Raw genomic sequence first — 21437 nt, 5'->3', positions numbered from 1 at the left:
TTAGGTGAATCGCCTGCTTTGGGTGACTCCATTTTCTAAGTCAGGATCCTGCAGGTGATATTTAGAAACTCTTCAAATTAAATTTCACATTCATCGTGGACTCTTGGAAAAGCCAAGTGTTCACGCCAGACCCCCAGGACGCCTGAGTCTTGGCACATGAGCTACCTCACGGTGAAGAAGTGTGTGGAGTAAGCACAAGGTCGGCCATGCAAACCCACCAACCGGTGCCAGTGAGGCAGCTGCGGCAGTGTGCTTCCGTGAAGGCTTTTCACCCCGGAAACCCTTTGAAGGAATTCTGCATTTGTCCTGTCCCCTCGCTGTGCATCAGAATCACATGGACAGCAATGGGTTTGTGTGTGTGGAGTTTTTGTCTGTTTGCAAACGGGTGAGGATTTAAGGAACAGCATACTCGTAATAAAGAGAGATGTTGACTCCTGAGGCGTTCTTCCTAAGCTGATAGGAGTCAGGCATGAAGTATACTACAATTCCATTTTATACTCATCCATGGAATGACTCTGGTATTTTGTGCTATCATTGTTTTTTAACAACACCACTATATAAAAGTAGGCCAAGAAGACTTGTTGAACTTACTTTGGCCCCCAGTGGTCTCCTTTTACCTGGCATAAGCCCCTTTAAAATACATGACCATTGGAACTGGCTAATCTAAGCCAGTCCTTGGGGGCTAAAATAACCCTCCACTTGGGTCTGGAACACTTCTTCCCAGGTGGATCCTTTCAAAGCTCTTTGAAAAGGAGGCATGTGGGGCTGCAGCTTAGGGCGTTCACGACATGACGCAGACTCCGAATGACTGCACAGGAACATGAAGTCTCATTTTCAGAGTTCCTAGGTGCTGTCTGCAGTTATGTAGAAGGAATGGATGCATGTGCCATGGAAGCTGGGGTCGGGGTTCCGTTATTAGGGCTCTGGCAGTTCAAGCTGGCTCACGCTGGTGACACCCTGTCATCACACGTCCGCGCCCGGAAACCCCAGCAGCCTTGCCCTACTTCTTCACCAAGATTTAATTGCAGGGAAGTAAGTGAAAGGCTGATTTACAAGAAATTCATTACTTTTCCCAAACATACCACAGAGCATTCTCCTGTGTATACTATCAAGTTACATAAATAATTGAGGCTGAACTACCCTTGTCAAAGTAAATGAACAAAACACACTTCATAGCACAGAGTCCTTGATTTTATTACATTCATTTGCTAACTCACAGAACTCAAATCTGCAGTGAAAGGAGGCCGACAAATTGGTCCAGTGCAGAGAGCCCTGAGCAGGGAATCGGACCACCTGGATGCCAACCTCAGCCCTACAGGCAGCCTGGGACTCGCCCCATCGTCTCTCGAGCTTCAGCTTTCGCATCTGGAAAACCAGAGAGATGGGCACATTAAGCCCTGAGGACCCTTCCCCTCTAACGATTTTCTACATGTTCTGTGCTTTATGTGTTCTATATTATCCTAAAGCAAGATTATACCATTCGTGTAAGGCAATACCATCGCTGTAAAAATACAACAGCACACTCTCTTCAGATGTTGTTGCTGCCGCTGATTCCTACTCTTCCACCTTCCTGTGGGCCGGACGTCTGTCTCAGTCCTCCAGAACTCCTGCCATCACCATTTCTTCCCAGTGGCGTGTAAGCTGTTCTCTCCTGCAGAGTTTTCCAAGCACTCATCCTGACCCATCAGCAGAGTCCAGCACAAGAGACCGCTCCTGAGCCCTGTCACCCTGCCTTCACTTGGTTTCTGGGACACCGTTCCCTCAGGGCTCCTCTCCAGACGCCCCTCTTTCAGTACTCTCTCCTCATCTGCCATCCTCTCACTGTCAGAGTGCCCTGGGGCTTCAGGTTCAGATCCTCTGTCTGCTTACATTCCCTGGAGCTGACGCAATCTCATCCAATTGTATGATTTAAATATCACCTGTACACCGGTGGCAGTCTCCAAATTTATATCTTCAGCCTGATCTTCGCCGGCTTGCCTTTCCCAACTTGCATCTCAGCTGCCTGCTCAACCCTCCATTTGGCGATCGGGCAGGGCTCTCACAATGACCAAGACTGGACCCCAATCTTCCCCTCAGAGTGGATGATTCCCGTGGCCTTTCTCTTGTCAATAAAAAACCAGACCTTTTTTCCAACTGATGAAGTAGTTATCCCTGAATGTCCGTGTTTAGTGGCGCTCCGTATCCCATTCATCCCCAAACCCAGTTGGTGACAACCTCAAAAAAAAAAAGTGCGTCCACAATCACATATCCCTTCTCACTGCTCCTTCTGCCGTCGCTCACCATCTTCTTCCGCCTCCTTTTCCAGGAGTCTCCTAACTCGTTTGCCGAGTCCAGTCCCGGCCTCCTTGGCGTCAGCTCTTGCTTCGTGCTCCAGTGGTGCTTGCTCCTCCTCTCGAGGCGCGGACGGCTTGCTCTCCACCTGCCCGCACTCCGTGTTGGCTCCATGGAAAGCCTTCCTGCCGTGACCTATTTTCACTCCAGCATTGTGGTTCTCTTCCCTGATGTATTTTTCTTTGTCACACTGACTGTGTGATATGTTATATGTTATATAACATATGTTTTATGTTATGTATTGTCTCTCTCCTCAACTGGAATCCATGAGAACACATTTCTTTTCACGCTGGTCTGTTCACTGCCATCGTTGGCAGTTCCTCGCACCATGGGGGCTCAGTAACTTTGTCGCCAGTGGGTGAATGGTCGCCATGGCATGAAGAATGGGCAGTGTGCTGCCTCTACGTCGGAGTCGTTAGTTCTAGACCAGAGGACAGTGAGCATCAACGGAGATGTGGTTCTAAGGGGGAAACAGGTTATTCTGCCGTGTGTGTGTGTGTGTGTGTGTGTGTGTGTGTAAAGTGTATGTAGCTGTGGTTGTGAGCTTGAGCTCTTTCAAAGACCAACCACAAATGCCGTAATGATTGATGGCGGACATTCAGAATCTCATGGTTATTTGCATTTTTAAAAGAAAAGATTAAAGACTGACCTATAAATATGTAAATGAAACCTTTCTGTCATGTTCACAGTGGCTTCTATTTTTACCATCCCGAATGTAAGATTGCACCCGGAAACTGGAGACAGCATGCGGGCCTTTGGGAAAAACAGTAGTTATGGCAAAAGTCTATCAAATAGCAAGCACTGACAAGCACAAAGTTCTCAAGGGAGTCCAGGTAAGTGACCTATTTTACTTGGAAAATAACAGTGAATAGATCTTTTAAATGAAATATTTCAGAAGGTATTTTTCCAAAGTGTGTGATGAGTCTCTTATATTTCTTACGGCATTCAGCGTAGTTTCTGCTGAGGAGGAACGGAGTCCGGCGTACCCACATTTCCTGGCAGCTACTAGATTCAACACTTTAGTTCGTCTTACATTTCTACTGATTTGGTCTCAAGCAAATCCCTTTCGTGACTCACGTACTCTTCACTGAGGTTGAAACCAAATGAACCTCTAAGCCACCGGCGCCTGCTTCTGTTCGTCCCGCCCCCACCTCCCGTGCTGTATTTATTTCTATTAAAGGCTAGCATTCAAAAAGGAGGGAAATTTACAGAAAAACCTGGACTTCAGGCTTTTTGTCATTGTTGTTTCTGTTATCAAGTAGGGATTTTGGCAGTACTGCACTCAAAAAAAAAAAAAAACAGAAGGTTTTGCATGTTTGGGTTGCTTCCTTTGGAGACACTGGAAGCTCAGCTGCCACCTGGGCCACTTCGCTCATTTTGATACCTGGTTTTCCTTTTGACTGTCCTCTTGGACCTCGTGCCTTCTGCAGATAGGATGCACCATCTAACCCTGTGACCTGTGGGCACGTCAGTCTGCCCCTGACGTTGCTCTCCTTAGCAACAGGCATCAGGCAGTCACTTCTGGGCACTCGGTGGCTGTCTTTCTTAACAGTGGAAAAACATGGGTCTTTGGCATCTTGTGCTTACGTGTACTCTTGCCTTGCAGTCCACGGTAGCGCTCTGCAACAAAGAGCAAGCATAACTACAAGGAAGGCTTGTCGCGGGCCAGCCCATACCGGAAGGCCATGCCCCTCCACTCCAGTGGCACAGCGAGTGAAACATGGCGCCGCTAGCCGCAAAGTCACTTCACACCTGCCAATTGCTCTCCGGGGTGCACAGCCTCGGGAAGCCCAGGGCAGTCCCCGCAAGCCTGAGTCAACTTGACAGCAGTGTGTCTGCCCATTAAGAGCTGTGCACACTAGCTCCTTGCTCGTGTTCAGTCATGAACTGTTGGCGTGGATTGAAGGAGGCGTAGCGTGTTGTAGGAGCTCACCTTCCTTTCTCCCTCTCTTAATTTGAGTTCTGTTAACAGCCTTAATTGACACCATGGGCTGGAAAGCAAATGACTGAGTGATTTGCCAGTATTGTGAGCTATTCCTCGTGTTCAAGTTTGCACATGTTCAAGGTGGGTGGGAGCCAATTTAGGTCTCTCAAGAGTGTGGTGGTGGTGTATGAACGATTTGAAATGAAAAGATCACTAGATTAAAAATGTGTAAATGTCATTCAAGAGATTTTCTTATAAAGTTGCCACCCCATAGGCAAGAGTAAGGGCCGTCGTTCTGCAGGTTATTAATTCCCCCTATTGGGTATAAACAATCCAGACAGTGACCTCGTGGATCTGTGATGGTTCTAATTCATGACGGCAGCAGCACCTGCCCTCTGAAGGATTAACCTGCACGACCACAATGAGGGCCTCCTGGCTCTATAAAGGCCTTAGCTCTCTCAGCGGGACAAAGCAGAGCGGACCTTTTTCTGAGGTGTTGCTTCGTATAGACATGCACACAAGCGAGTCTACACTTGGGTCACAGGGACGGGGCCCTTTCTTCTGGCCTTTTTGAGCTCGTGCTGGGCTGAGCCGGTCCAGTTGCAGGCCCTGGAACTTATTTCAGGTCAGTTCCTCCTAGTAAAATCAGGCCGGCTCACAAGACAGACAGCAACGCTTCAGACATAAATCTCTACAATTGCCAATTGAAAGGAAATTCTAAATAGCTGCTCACAACCATCCATCAATATCGGAAGGCCTTTACAAAAATGTATTTTCTTTGCAGTTGTGGGTTTTTGTCTTGGTTTGGTTATTTTTACAAAACTAGATTTAAAATTATATCTCTGCAGTAGAAGCTCTTCCTCTAGATTTGGTAACAAAAACTATTTTCTCTTTTTCACATCAGCTTTTACAGCTTTTGTAATGTTTATGGTGTGGGTTATCATTCTCATTTCTTCCAAATCCAAATATTTCGGCTTGATCCAACATTGCCGTTGAGGACGCATCTAATTCTCCTACTGTTCTATTTCTCCCTTTTTTCTCTTTGGGTCAATCTACTTCTAAGAAAAGCAACAGGGGAGCTAGGATCTGAGTTTTCTGTCAGACAGCAGAAAAATCATTTTAATTCCTCATTCTTGTATATTTCCTTTTGTTAGTCAAGTAGGGTCACTTAGAGGTTCTGTTAACAGCATAGCCCATATATTTATTAAATATGAGAAGGCTTCAAAAAGTTTGTGGGGAAAACGGAACTAAAAGGTAATAGATTTTTTCTATGAATTTTTTGAAGTCCCTGTATACATCTTAGGCAATCGCCTGATTCTACCAGTATCTAATTATCAAAAAGGTAGATATTATTCAGCAAAAGATCTACCTAAATAAAGGTTTTCATGGAGAAAAATTTTCAGTTCTCTAGACTCTGATTTTGTTGTTCTTGAAGTACGGTAAGTAACTACTTAGAAGCAGGCTACGCATCTTAATTTTCCCCAAAACGCCCAGGAAGGCAGAGAGAGCTGGGGAAGGAAGGAGTCAGGCTACACAAAGACTAACCTGGAGGAGAGCACTTTCACCACCTCCTTCTGGGTAGCTGCGCAGAGGTCGTGTGGAAAGTGCGTCGTATCTCTCCACTTGTCAGTATGAGAGAGGACTGCACAATAAAGGAGTATTGCAGGCCCTAATATTTTTCCAATACCTCAGTGCCAAATTATTTCCATACATGAATGTTAAGGTCACTTCAAGTATTTAGTTAATAATACTGGATTTGCATATATTGGCCTCAGTGGGAAGGCTAATAAGATGCATTTTGCTTTGCTGCAGGAAGCAATTTTGTTTCGGAGTCATGTAACCAAATTAAAAGAAAATAAACCAAACAATACCTGCATTAAAAATGGGATCGGTGCCACTGGATGATGGACATGTACCGCTGTCTACATTTTATAATCCTCTAAAAGCATTGGTCGAGTAACATTTTCATAGGTTGTTCCCACTCTTGTCACCATCGTGGACGGCAAAGGCCAAGCAGAGGAGCGGTGAGAGGGCCTTCCATGTGCGTATCAATCCTCCCCAGGGGCCAACGCAGAAGCTGCCGTGAGCGCACCCGTTAGTGTCGCGGGTCTGTGCACAGAGCGGTACCGCGCGCTCAGACTGAACTACTCTCCAGCCCTTGGAAACAGACAAGCACAAGGCTGTTCTGTGCCTTTTTTTGCTGGGTGCTCGGCGTAAGAGTGGTTCGCCTTTCAGACACTGGCTTTATCATTTTTCTGAATTGGTCTGTGCATATTATGGAAAGTCTCCTTTTTAAGCAAACCCAAAGGCCTTGAGACCCTTTCAAACTTGTACTAAATAGAGCAGTCCAAGATAAAGTCAAAAAGCATTGCTGCTGGATTTTTCAGTTCATAACCTGAACATGTTTTGTTAGGGAGCCTTCAAAATATAAAGGGTTCCCTCAAGCCAGTGGGGCCCAAGGGGACAAGTTAAATTAAGGGAGATAAGTCAGCCCCAGAGGTTGTGGTGATTGGCTTAGGAGGGATTCATTGCATTGGGGTAATCTTCATAGATTCTCTTGAAGGACAACAGATGGTCACAGGGCTTATTGTGAAGAAGTTTTGAGAAAATGGAAAGGTGAAGTGAGGAGGGAAAGGGTTGGAAAGTTGTACTGAAGAAAAAAATAAGTTTTTTTTTCCGATTACTACAATGCATCTGCTCATTCTTCAGGGACAGCAGGGGCTATCTTTGGGAATTTGTTGACAAACATTACCCTACTGGCCCTCTAGTACTCATCATGTCTCTTCACACTTCTTTTTGTTTCCTAAACTCCAAATTTAAAAGGAGCATGATTTTGAGTCCCTCAAGAATGCATAAACTACTGTTTTGACATGCAGAATTATTCAGGGAATTGTTATAGAGAGTAAAAAACTTTCTTTAGAAATTTATAGAGGATCTATCAAGAAACAGTAGCTTCACACTGTTCTTTTTGTTCAGTAAAACTTTTCATGATTGTGTAGCAACATTTCACCCTTGTACAAGATGATTTTAAAAATCTGTGTAAAAATGGAATTTAAAGATAAAAGTAAAAACTTCTCAACACAAGCTCCATTAAGACCAAGAGAGTTTTGTAAGGTATGACAGAAGTCATGTAGTTCATCCCTAAAGAATCAAAGGTACTGTGAATTTCACAATGCCAATGTAATCTTATTTATTGACTGAAGAAACAGGGTTCCCTTCAATAGGAAACAACATATAAAAGCCAAAAGTAGACAAATCAGGACCGTAGGATTGGATGCCTCATGATTTTCCACTGGAGCACTGGCAAACTTGCCCTTATTTGCGGAGAAGAATGAGCAGGAACGTTGTGGTTGAGAAGGACTAGCGGGTGATTCTTTCTTAGGCATTTTCCTGCTAAAGTTTTGGACACATTTCTCAAACCCTCTAATAATGAGCAGATCATTATTTGGCCACGCGGAAAGTCAACAAGCACAATGTCTTGAGCATCCCAACCGCACTCCACTCCTCCCCCTCTACCCCTCCCCCACCCCACACCCCACACCCAAAACACAGACAAGCCTGTTGCCATGGCCTTTACGGGTCAGTCGACTGGACCACGTACACCTCTTGGTCGCCAGTCGACTTTGTCTTTGACTGGACCACTTACACCTCTTGGTCGCCATGGCTTTGATTGCGTGTTGTTTTCAGGACCATACTGATAAAGACACGCTTCATCTCCTGCTGTAGTTGTTCAAAGATATGCTTCGGGACCTTCATCCCAATTGTTTAAAATTTCCATCGAAAGCCATGCTATTGCCTGCATCCGATCTGAGTCCAACGGTTTTCGCACCCATTGAGTAGACAGTTTGCTCAACTTTAATTTTTCAGTCATAAATTTGTAATCTGAACTAGTTTTGATAGCTTGGTGTTGGCTATTTCTACAGTTGATCATTGGTTCTCTTCACTTAGGGCACAACCAGTGTTCATTTTTCAACTCACAAGCTAACGTGATGGCCCGCCATTGTGGGTTTTATCTTGTATTTGGTGGCTATAAGTTAGTATGGAAACATATATTTACTTAGTTTTTACTGAATTAAATTTTCAGGTCCTTCTTTTGAAAGGCGTGTAGGAGAAACGCCCTTCATCAGAGCTGTCCAGTAGGCCACTTTATGCTGCTGGAAATGCCTTCGGTCTGCATTTTCCCAGGCAACAGTCACGGCTGTGTGTGACTGTAGACCTTTAGGATGTGGTGCTAATATGGAAGAACTGGGTTTTCTTTTAATTTTGTTGTTGTGGTGTGCCATTGAATTAATTCCACGGTATTTTCACCTCATCTGCTTGTGAAAGCTGAACAGTGAATAAGACTGGAGAAAATATGATGTGTTTAAATTACAATGTTGATGAAGACTATGGTGAACCATGGACTGCCAGGAAAATGAACAAATTTGGGAGTATTACATCCAGAATGCTCTTTGGAAATGAGGTTAGTGAGACTTGTCTCACTTAATTTAGAGATACCTTCAGGATGGACAATCCCCTGGAGAAGGATATGTTTGGTAAAGTCGATGGTCAATGGAAAGCAGAAAGACCCTCAGTGAGATGGATTTTCACGGTGGCGGCGACAACAGGTCCACAGACAACAAGCTGTGAGAATGACTCGGGCCCTGGCAGTGTCTGAGGATGAGGTCCCTGTGAGTTAGAACCAATCCAACAGCAGCTAACAACAACAACAACAGTGGCCCAATGGGCCCCAGTACCTCGGCCGTAGAGAGTTTCTCCTGTGCCAACATTTCTCCAGGAACAGGGCACCAGGTCTTTTCTCTCACGTAGCAGTTGGTGGATTCAAACCACCAGCCATTTGGATAGCAGCCAGATGCTTATCTGCTAATGCCTTCATTTTAAATAATTTGAATTTTGTTTTAAATAGCCATACTTGGCTACTGGCCACAGAGTTGGACAGCACAATTCTACACTAGTCTTTCTCGAGGGAGAAGCAGGAGAGAGAAATTGGTTTACTTTATATGGTAGAATACCGACTTTACCATTTATTATTTTACTTCACACATATATCACTACTGAACATTTACCAAAGGAGTGGATTACATGTGGTTCAAAGACTATATGCAATAAAATCTCCTTGGATGATTTAAAATTAGAGTGATGAGTTCTAAAAATCAGATTTAAAAAAATACCCAGGGGAGGAGACGAGCCAGACAGGGTGCGCTGTAGCAGTAATGAAAAATACAACTTTCCTCTAGTTCCTAAATGCTTCCTTCTCCTCCTGCCCCCAGCCCCACTATCATGATCCCAGTTCTACCTTGCAAGTCTGGCTAGACCAGAGGATGTACACTGGTACAGATCAGAACCAGAAACAGGGAATCCAGGGCAGATATCCCTTCTGGACCAGGGGTATGAGTGGCGATAATGGGAACGTAGAGGGTGAGTGGGTTGGAAAGGAGGAACCAATTACAAGGATCTACATGTGACCTCCTCCATGGGGTATGGACAACAGAAAAGTGGGTGAAGGAAGACATTGGACAGGGAAAGATATGACAAAATAATAATTTATAAATTATCAAGTGTTCATGAGGGAGGTGGGAGCAGGAGGGATGAGAAAATGAGCTGATGCCAGGGGCTTAAGTGGAGAGCAGATGTTTTGAGGATGATGAGGGCAATGAATGCACCAAGGTGCTTTACACAACTGATGTATGTATGGATTGTGGTAAGAGTTGTATGAGCCCCTAATAAAATGATTAAAAAAAATAATAATAATAAATATGCTGAGGTCATGGCATCCCCGGGTAGGTACCAGTGCTCCATTGATTAAATGCTCACACCAAAGTGTGTGAGCAGAAATGTACAAAGGACAGAAAAGTTGGGTGGCAATGTGGAAGGGACAGCGCCTGAAAACAGAGGCGGGAAGAACAGTGGCGATGCGCCGTGGCTAGGCCTCCCTGAGCTGGAGCGATGGCAGGAAAGTACTGGTGTCTGTTAGGTTGTAAGGAAGTGGACAGAGACAACTTTCCTTGATTGACAGCCATTTGTGTCGACATTTTTCTGGGAAGTAGGGAAGGAAAATCCAACAGTCAATAGCTGCAGCTGGTCTCACAGACTGGAACCAGAGTGAAAACCATCACTGTAGGTCTTTACCACCATCTCAGCTGCCATTTCTATTCTGGCCCCTAGAGGAACAACCATCTTTGACTCTCCTCCATACTCTTAATATTACAGCAGCTCTTTTTTTTTGGGGGGGGGGGGGAGGGTGTCTGCTCATCATGTCTACTCCTACATTTTTTCAGTGGATTCATAGATCCTATAAATCTATGCATCTATAGACCGAGTCCATCTTTCTTTGTCCATCAATTTCGGGGACAGCCTGTTGCACAGTAACCCCCCTCTGGGCTTAGCTCAACCACCCCTAGAGTTGTCCTGGTTGGGGCAGCCGCCATGATGACATCAAAGCAAGGTCTGCACATGGCTGCTCGGTCTGCCACACCATGTAAGTTGTGAACTGAATGGCGCCCTTCTTCATTTTTCGACGGAACCTCTCAGACGGCAGTTCTATACTTAGCAGTCTCGGGAAGTTCTATGAAGTGTGCCATCTAGCTTGAAGACGCCTTGACTGGCTTGTACCCTGCAGATGGGAAATCAGGCGAATTCACAGGGAGATTTCTGTTCTAACGGAGTAGCAACAGAACGCATCAGACGCGCTGCGTTCCCTCAGCCCCGGACACAAAAGGAGGCAAAAGTGCCTGCTGGGACTTTTCGGAATATAAGAATTCCAGAAGGGTTTCCGCTTTCTCCTATAAGAACCCTCATTTTCTTCTTAATTTGGACATTTCTTCCTCTACCAGGTAGCTATAGTTGGAGTTTTCTCTGGGCCATCTGTACCTGTCATCAATTCCTGAGAACAAAACGGGCAAGGGCAGTAACGCCTTAATGCTGCTCACGGGCAAGGGCAGTAACGCCTGCTCGCAGGCTGTATCTGAACGAGTCCTTGGCTTTGGCCATTACTCTGTGGCTACAGGTTAAAATTTTTCATCCTTTGGAGTTTGACAGTGATTCTAGCCAATCAAAAAGTAGAAATATTGTTTAATTTCTGTCCCCCACTTTTACACCCTTTTCTTAGCTTCCCTCCTAAGCACTGAGAACTTGTTATTGCCTTTAAAATTTAGTGCAAATTTGTAACCAAAGCGTGTTCCATTCTTGTCTCCTCCCTCTTCTCTCTCTGTGGTCTCCACTCCTTCATTCCACACTCTTCTGTCAGGAAAGGCCATCCTCACCAATGTAGACATATTGGGTTGGTCACCAAAATGGCTAAAAATTAAGGTAAATACATCATGCATCATCCAGAGTGTACTTTCAAAAGTTGATATGTATATTTTACATGGACAGAGATTCAGGCTTGCAGAAAAGTTGTGAGAATAGCACAAAGACATCCCAGATATCCTTTGCCCAAATTCCTCAAATATGAACATGCACTTGTCTGTCTGCCTGTCTGTCTGTCCAGGAGCCCTGGTGGCGTAATTGTTACTAGTTGGGCTGGTAACTACGAGGTCTTTCTCTTTGGGGAGAAAGACAGGGCTTTCTACTCCGATAGAGTTACCCTCTCGGAAACTCACAGGCGCAGTTGTACCCTGTCCTAGAGGGTCACTATGAGTTGGTCTCACTCCATGGCAGTGAGTCTGTCTGTCTGCCTGTCTGTCTCTCTATCAGTCATCTACATTCATGTGTATTTAATTTATTTTACCTAAACCAAGACTATTTCTCCCACGATCCCCCTTTAAGTAATTTCTTAAAAATAAGGAATTCAGAGTGCTATTTTTAATTAGAAGTGGTAGTAGACTTGAATTAAACTTAATAGAATTTAATGAAAAGTAGTAATAGTTTTCTCTTGCTTGTCTCTCCCTTCTTTTGGTTGAGGGATTTTCAAAGCCAAATACCTAAAAGAGAGGCAGCTGGCTTGATGATCCACAGACTGGTTTATCAGCCCATGGATCTTTGAAAATTGGCCGTATTTCTGTGGGGTAGTGATGATGAGCTTTCCAGGTCAGATGAGCTTTCAAGTTGGGGGTAAAGTAGCACGGCAACTTGTATCCTCTGTCTTTTAAAACCCAAATTAATTTCTTAGGGACTATTTAGCCGGCAGCATTAATATAAGTAAAGCTTCCTTATAAATATGGCGGGCTAGTAACAAGCTATCTATTATGATGTTTGGCCAACCCCTGATGAAGAGAGCAGTTGCAGACAGCAAGAAGTTATCAGTTCAGGTGCTCCGTTTTTCCTTTTCATTTAATGTTGATTCTTACGAATTTGGGATACACAGGGAATCATCAATGCTCTAAGTGCACTGTATTGTATTATTAATACCAGGATAGCAGCTGAGTCCCACTAGACAGTCTTTGTGGTCTGCTGATGCTCTAAGAAGTGTCTGAGCATAAAAGGAGGCTGTTTGAGATGAAGTGGGCTGATGGTCTGAGATGACATTTGAATGCATGGAGGACAATGTCTAAATGACAATGTCGAGACAGGAAGGCAAAAAGGATACTCAAAACGATTCCTGTTGTCCCACGATGATCATCACTCCCTCCTGGGATATTTCTCACGTGGGAGCTTTGTTTGGGCAGAAAGAGGGAATTAGAAAACAGGGGCCCCAGGACAAAAAGCCCTTAGGCCCAGTAAAATTCTAGACCGAGAGCAAATATAATGAAAACCACAAACCGAATGCGGCTCCATTCTAATAATGGTGGACATTTTAGCTAAATTATTACAAGTATGTTTAACAAAATGTTTGCAGTACTCTGAGATACTTCTATGAATAAAGCTTTGAAGAAATCAAATTGGTTGTGCAAATGAATAAGGTACTGAGTCCCTTTTGGAATTTAGGAGAGCTGCTTCCTCTCCTACACACACACACACACACACACACGCACGCACGCACGCACGCACGCACACAATACATACCCAAACAGCTAGAATAAGTTTTAAACAGCTCTGAGTTAGAATAGCATCATAGGTTTGTGAAATGATTATTTTGTTCCCAAGGAGATAACACTGGCACAACAAAATCTAAAAATGACAGAAACTAATAGAAATGTATCTGATAATAAATAGTACCATATACGCCAAGTATGAAATCAAATGCTTTCCTGTTACCTTGCGTACTTGCTCAAGTTTTTCCCCTGTGAATTATCACCATTCTTTTCATGTAGCTGGCATTATGGATAGTGCCCTTGGATTTTTAATTGCTCTGGATTATCGTTTTCAGTGCAATTAGTAAAATACCCTCAATTACATAGAATAATTACTGTAAATGGGGCTATTGGCCTAATTACTATAAACGGAGAAAGATGTGCGATTATCATACGCAATTAAATCATGTACTGTATTTATTTTACACTATTACATACAATGGTGTAATGATAACACATGATTATATTGTATAATTTCTTGGTCAACAAATCTATTCCATATTAAGATACCCAGAGTCCTGGTCCATTGCCAAATAGCCATCTTCTGGATTTTTCTCTCTAAGGTAATTGGATCATTTGCCGAGCTGGTGACCCATCACGTTGAAACGCCATTCAACCAAACGGTCCTGCACAGGCAAGAATACTCTGGACGCAGCCACGATGATTATTTCACCTCCACTAATCAGAATGCCCAGATTAGCCTGTATCTGTCAGTGTCAAGAATGTAGCTCTGCCCGAGCCCAGTATCAACCTCCTCCATACCTGTTTGTTTTTATGAGAATGTGTAAAAATCCACAGCCCTCCATTGTAGCAACATTCTAAATACACCTAGGAGGGGCGGGAGGGAGAGGGAGATTCCTTTCTTCACTGAGGCGAACATGATAATCATCCTTAGTTGCCAATGCACACTTAACGAGTTTATAGCATGTAATTAATTCTTCACAGGATGCTGTCTGACAGAGTGGGATTATGAGAATTGCATATTGATAGTGGCAGGAGCAATAAATCTATTTTCTCTGCGTAAGGTAGGGCATTCTTGTGTTCTTCAGAAACTGGCACATCTCAGAGGTGTTGCTCTCAAAATGATCTTGGGACGGAGAGACATCAGTAATTACAGAGCCCCGCATCGGTTGTGTCCTAATTTTCCCACCAGTTTTCCAGCAATTCGGCTGCCTGGGAGACTTGAAGTATTCTCATTAGGTAGCTGCTGAAGCAGCCGCTCGCTCCCCTACTCCCTCATTCTCTGTCTGGCTTTCCTCCCCACCGCCCCCACCCCCTCCCCTTTCTCTCTCTCTCTCTCTCTCTCTCTCTCTTTTTTTCCATTCCTGCCTTGGGAGTGACTGTGAAGATCATTTGCTGGGATGATTGGCAGGTTAGAGGATTCGATCAGATGAGTTCCTCTTAGTGCGGGTCAAAAAGGCTAGTTAGCAGGAGCTGTCGAAAAATGCCAGCAGCATTCGAAATGGGAAGTGTCATGACTTGGAGGCAGGGGTGCCACCTGGAACAGAAAGCCCCCAGCTCATTAGCAAGTTACAGGACGGGGGCTTAACTGGCAGGAGCAGGGAGAGGAAGATAATAGCAGATAGGGAAAATGATTGTGAAGTGGAATTGATTTCATGTATAATTTGTTTATCACTAGAGGGGACAAATGTTGTCCTTCTGACATGAGCCCAGGAGTGTGGACTGTGAATGAAGCAATTTAGCATAATCTCCAAGTTGAGCTTTGGGTTTAAAGAATGCAAACTTCTTTATTCTTAACTGTGGAAATGATCAGGTCACGCAACATTAATTAAAGCTGACATACTCACAAATGTTATCTGGGCAGTCGTGGCAATTCAACAGCAACGGAGAGAGATGGGCAGGTTTAGAAAATAAGAGGGATTTCTCTCCCCTCTGCTGGTGTGGTAGACTAGCTCAGTGCATGCGGAATTATCGCAGGGCTGGTCTTTTTCCTCAGTGATGAGCTAGCCTGTGCAAACCACACTAGGATTCCCGGTTCACCTGCAGTCTCATATAGAGAAGAAGACATATGCCCCTTGGGTGGGGGGGGGGGAGAGAGAAGAAAGAAAGAATATGACTATCATATTGTGGTACAGTGTTAAAATTTAATCTTTTTTTAAAGGGGAAGCTCTCCAATTTCTTTGCTGTCTAGTTGCCAGTTCATCTGGAATTTGATAGCCTAGGATTGAGTTAACAATGTACAGTAGACCTAGTCACAAACTCAGCAAAGCACAACAAAATGGTCTTATGGAAAAAAAACATGATTTGCCATTCACAACAAAAGAGAATGTAATTGCAAAATAGAAAGTGATATCGCCTAGTGTCTACTCAGGCCAAACTCCCAAATTAAAGCTACCAGTGTTTTCTACAGTGTATTAAATGAGCTTTACTGGAAGGCCTTTCCCAACATAAATTTCAGCCGAAAACCCCATTTTCTTTTGATAAGGAACTTTGACGGTATCGTTTATCTTTTACATGGAGAGCCTCGCCTTGTTGTAAGTCACAAATGCCGCAGCTGCACATCTTTCTGGCTGATGGCTAAAGGATGTTTACTTAGCATCCAGATTCTTAAAAACATATATTTTCTAAATGTCTTTGCCTTGAGGTTCCCTTATCTCTTAGGTATCGAGACATTTTATGAGGCGGTTTTAAAATCGCCAAGACTTGTTTTATCAAGCAGCCTCAGACTGACGGTTGTCTAATATGATAGGAGTCTTAAAGCCTCCTAATCAAAACGCACTCCGTACTGAATTCAACATAAATGCTTAGCATTAAGCTACTGTAAGGAGCTGCCAAAACACACGGGATTAGTTTGGTCAAATCCAAAAATTTAAACATCAGTGTGAGTCAATATGTCTCCTCATTTGGGGATTTTGTTGTGTCGCCCAGAAGCTGGCCTTGAAAAAGAGTTTTGAAATATTTGAAAAGGTTTACCTACTATAATTGTTTCATTCTTCCTCAGAATAAAACTCAACTCGTTAAATACCAAGAGATTAATGACTTGGTCACTTTGGTTACAAATTATTAAATCAGATGATACCGAGAGGAAAGTAATGTCCAAAAATAGAAGTGAGTTGGGCTTAGTTATCCCCACGAAGCTCCTGCCTCACCAGACGGGCAGGCCATGCTGAGCGGGGGTGAATGGCAGTGTTTGGACTTGCCTTGTCTCCTGCATAACTCGTTTTCCATTCCCTGTCCTCAAGCCAGCCCTCCCAAAGACAGTGCTCATTAACTGACTGGGGAGGCTTCCCACTATCTTGCCTCAACGCGACTCATCTCTCTTCCATGACTGTTAAGAAGTTCTGATACATACTGATATTCTTACACTTACATCATTTCCTTTCTTGAATCTTCTTATCACTTTGAATGGCCATCCTGTTAAAAGTTGTGCCTTCAAGGTTGTGAGTTCTTCTCAGATGAGGCCCTTGTTTCTAAAGAAAATCGTTGGCATCTTTACAGTTTCCTTTTGTAGCTGTTCTCCAGGAGCTGTCCATCTTTCCCGAGAATCCCCAGGGATTCCATAGGTTCAAGATTATTTTCTTCATAATACTAAGAGGGTCTTTACTTTTGTCTGTGTCGACTTTGGCACCAAGGGTGCAAAAGCGGCCTTGCGTGAAACCACTGGTGCTTTAGCATGCTTCAAGTCAATGGCACCAAATGGTATTGCCAGCCATACCACCACATAATTAAAATTAAGGAGGGGAGAGGGGCAGTTTCACTGAATGATGTGCTTGCTGAAGAAACAAAAGCTATTCATTTCAATGATGACCTTTGAGTAGATGTCTTTTGGGATATTCTGTATGATTAAGTGGAAAATTGAGAAATCATTTCTCTTGGGTGCGTAAGCACTGTGACACCCCAAGGAACAGGTCGTGCCCAGTTGGCTGAGTTACAAGCTGTCAGAGTTGGTGTTTGGCAGACATTTTCTCAAAAATGAACAAAACTAGTCTGGCACTCAAGGAGAACCACAGATGGAATTTACTGTCAATGATAAAGTTAGTGCTTTTGACGTAAAATTAGCATCTTGAGAGACTGTGGAAAACTTATCTACCACTGTGAGCATGACAACTTCCCAGGGAAGTTTCTGATGCAAGTGGCAGTGGTATAAACATTGTCATTTTTTTATTAGTTGGGATTTGATACGTATATCATTCCAAATCTCAATCACATTGGGTAAATGTACAATTGCAACCACAATCAGTTTCAAAATCATCTTTTTCTTCTTGGAGTCCTTGACATCGTCTCCCTTTTACCACCTCCATCACTGGACCCTCCTCCCCTGAACCCTTTATTGTATTTGCTGCCCCTCTAGGTTCATTGATCCTGGAAACGTATATATTACAGCTTTGAGAGGGTGGCCTCCATTGACATACACCTCTGAGACGCACTCAAATATGAGCAAAGAAAACATCACATTCCAAAAATACAAAAAATTCTGGAAACCAGATCAGGTCCAGTCCCCATCATGGGGAGTGGGGTGGGGGGTGGGGGGAATACTGACGAAGTTAAGATAATGTACAGTGAAATGTGTGAACATTTGGAAGGTCAGCGATTTCGGCAAATCAGTATTTTCCAAATAGTCAATGTATAATGGTATAAAATCAAGCATGGATAAGCTATCCATTGAAAATACAAAATAAATTTTAAATTAACAGAGTGCAAAGAATTCACTGGCATGACTACAGATTCCCCAGTGCAGCCAACCCTTAAGAAACTACTGCTTCTTACTATTGCTCACCAAGTGAGCCCCTGGCATCAGCTCCTTGTTTTTCCCCCTCCCTTCCCACTCCCCCTCCCTCATGAATCCTTGATAAGTTATAAATTATTATTTTGCCATATCTTACACTGTCCAACGTCTCCCTTCACCCACTTTTCTGTTGTCCATCAGGGACTTTGTTTAATAAACGAGTCCTTCTCCATTCTGAGAGCCCACCCAGGACACCGCCTTCTGTCTGGCCTTCTTGTTTCCTTTGGGAACTCCTCTGGTCTGGGGGGTTCTCAGCCTGTCCTTGTTTTCCATGCTCTTGACACTTTTGAAGAGCACCGGTTGGGTATTTTGAGGTGTGTTCCATACGAGATTCCTCATGATTAGATATTTGCTGTAGGATCTGTAGAAGAATGTTGCCAATATGAAGCACTTTTTGCATCACATCTTGCCTAAGGATACATGAGTCGCATCTGACTTATCTTGGATCATGCTAACTATGGACCTTCTGGTTAGGATAGATCCAGTTTTAAAGCTAAGATAAACACCCAGCAAGTGAGAGAAGTGGGGGCGGGGAGGAGGAGGGCAGAGACAGATATTCAATCAAATGGAAGAATGCCGAGTCAGGTTACTGAACTGAGGAATCAGGAGAGAAGGATCAGTCGCCAGGAAAGCTTTCTCTGGAAAGAGGTAGAAATGCAGGAGAGGAGTCACCAGCTGAAAGGAGAGTATGTGAGCTCAACCTCCTGCAATAATCTAGCTCTAACTCAGGACACCCCCATTCTTTTGTCAATCTGCCTGACCAGAAATGAAATCTTAGAATATGGGATCCTGTTTGGTGGCACATCATTGATGCTGATATTATTTTGTTTACCGAATTAAATAAAGACTAGCCACCCAAATCACGATAATCCCATAATATTTCACTCTTCCAGCAAATAACTTTTGAACAACAACATTATTTGTGCTACACTAGGTAGTAATGACTAAGACAGTTGTGAGCTTGCAGACACAGCATAGGTACTCACAAACAACCACTTAAATTTCAGAGTGGGCAAGGCTTCAGTAGAAGTTTGTGGGCAGCTACAAGACAGGACAGATGAGGGTGAAATCAGACAGGACAGATGAGAGCGAAATCACTTCTGCCAGAGGGTCTGCAGGAGGCTCCCCAAAGGAAGTGATTCCCGAGCACAAGGAGGATTTTGATTTTTCCGTGGCTGTGAAGAAAGAGAAGGAGGATGTGTTCAAACAGAGGAGACACGCAGTACAGCCCAGTCAAGAGTTCAGCCCCTCAAGGGAATGGTCTGGTAGAGCTGCAGGGCATGGAGGTGGGCAAGTGAGAAGAGAGGGAACTGAAAGAGTAATTTGGAGCCAGATTGTGAAGGGTCTTGAATGACCTGCAGAGGAGTATAGATTTTAATTTGATTGCCCATGGGGAAATATATGGCTGCTTGGAGATCACTTAATGGCCCTGAAAGAAGATCTTTTGCCTTTTTTTCTTCTTTTTCTTTAATTAACTCTGACTCGGCACTGACTCAGTGGCTGTGAGTTTGGTTTAGGGTTTTGGTATGGGAGATCATATGTTGAAAATAAGAAAATACTGTTCACATTTATGTAGTGCATAATGTTAAAAATCACCCCCAACACTTTTCTCTTTGGTTTAAGTTTGTTCATCTTGCAACCCTGAAATTTTGTGGTTCTAGTATGAGTATGATTCCTTTATTAAATATGTATATGTGTGTGCTCTGAAAAGTAATGCATACATTACTTTAGTTCAAAGGACATGCCTTCTGTGTTTGCATATCTCTTTATAAAATGAAGAAACGTTCCTTGTTTAACTTTTGTAAATATGCATATTTCCTACATTAAGATACACTAAAACCTGTTAGGGGAAATGCAAACAATTAAAATACGAAATAACTGTTTTTCCTGGGGTAAAAAAATCTAGTACAACTTTTTTATTGGAAAAAACTGTTAAGTATTTGAAGATCTTCAACCAAACTTTTTAAAACAAGTGAGTGCTTAGCAACACAATAACTTTTTTGATAATATTATAAAAGTGACAAAACTGTGAGAAATAACTAGTTTAAGGTGGATTTAAAGTATATGTTGAAGAATAGAGCAGATCACTTAAGTATTTTAAAATGAATAATTGAGTTAATTAAATTACACCAAGCTAGATGGATGAAATTGCAGCCTTTAAAATTATAGTTATAAAGGCAGAAATAAATAATGGCGATGTGAAATCATAAGAGTGGAATATGCTATTTATACTTATAAAATTATATATAGGAAGATAATGACAGACTGATATACTAAACTGATATGTCACTGGTTTAGTAGGGATTGTGGTTTTGCGAATTTTGCTATAGAATTAAGAAAAGTCTTTAAAGTTTTATGGTCAAGGGTGTTAATGTCATTGAGTGGGTTCTGACCCATAGCTACCTTATGCCCAACAAAATGAAGCGCCATCCTCACAATGGGTCCTATGCCTGACCCCACTGGTGCAGCGACCTGTCAGTCCATGTTGTCAAGAGCCTTCCTCTTTGTTGCTGCCCCTCTGCTTTATCAAACATGATATCCTTCTCCAGGGGCTAGCCTCTTCTGACGACATGTCCAAATGTGTAAGCTGAAGTCTCCCCATCCTTGCCTCTAAGGAGCACTCCGGCCTGACTTCTTCCAAGGCAGAGAGGGTTGTCCTTTTAGCAGTCCATGGCACTTCCAGTAGTCTTCTCCGACATGACAACTCAAATGCATCAATTCTGCTTCAGTCTCCTTTCATCAATGTCCAACTTTCCTGTGCGAAAATGAAAATGAAAAAGACAAGAAAAAAGGAAAAGATCAAAGGTGACGTAAGAAGAGACAAACTCAATCGTAGAGTCGCTAAGGCAAATGAAATAAAGGATGGCCCCAATGAACGGAACAGAAAGTGTCAAAGGCTTTGTCAAGAAGGCAAATCCAATAATTATCATGAAATGTGTAAGACCTATAAACTGAAGGAATTAGAAAACTGTTTCAGCCTCTTGTTGCATTGGAGCCCTGGTGGCATAGTGGTTACCAGTTCAGCTGTGATTCCCCAAGGTCTGCAGTTCAAAACTACCAGCCGCTCCTTGGGAGAAAGACTGGGCTTTCTACTCCTGTAAACAAGTACACTTTAGAAAGCCCACAGGGGCAGTTCTACCCTGCCCTGTAGGGTCACTATGAGTTAGCATCGACTCAATGGCAGTGAGTTTGGTTTCAGGCAGGGGTGTTTTGTTGCAACGTTGAAAGATCCTGTGGGCAAACTAGAGAATGGTGCAGGAAACATGTAAAGAAGATGGAAAGAGCGCACCGTCGTTGAACCAAAAAGAACTGGTCAGCATTCCACAATTTCAGAAGGTGGAATGTGAGCAAGAAACACTGATGCTGAAAGAAGAAGTTTTAAGCTGCACTGAAAACACTAGCCCAAAACAAAGCTCCAGGACTTTATGGAAATGCTTCAGCAAGCCGAAGAAACCCTGGAAGCGCACACTTGTCTACGCCAGGC

General features: G+C 43.4%; 1 protein-coding gene across 2 annotated transcripts in view; it reads left to right on the top strand.

Annotated features, from left to right (window-relative positions):
* Window positions 1-21437, top strand: part of CDK14 (cyclin dependent kinase 14) — a 671591-nt gene that overhangs the window by 563889 nt on the left and 86265 nt on the right. Inside the window, exons 14-15 of one of the 2 annotated variants that reach the window (XM_075558445.1) lie at window positions 3021-3164; window positions 13770-14037. In XM_075558445.1, the coding sequence (XP_075414560.1) occupies window positions 3021-3136 (116 nt within the window). In that variant the 3' untranslated portion in view covers window positions 3137-3164; window positions 13770-14037. Of the gene's footprint in view, window positions 1-3020; window positions 3165-13769; window positions 14038-21437 lie in introns of those variants that run through there. The other variant, XM_075558444.1, reaches the window with a different exon arrangement.

This window comes from Tenrec ecaudatus, chromosome 9 (genome assembly GCF_050624435.1).
Source record: "Tenrec ecaudatus isolate mTenEca1 chromosome 9, mTenEca1.hap1, whole genome shotgun sequence".
In the NCBI taxonomy this organism is placed as follows: Eukaryota; Metazoa; Chordata; class Mammalia; order Afrosoricida; family Tenrecidae; genus Tenrec; species Tenrec ecaudatus.
The sequence above is the reverse complement of the archived record's forward strand: the minus strand, read 5'-3'. Positions and strand labels throughout refer to the sequence as shown.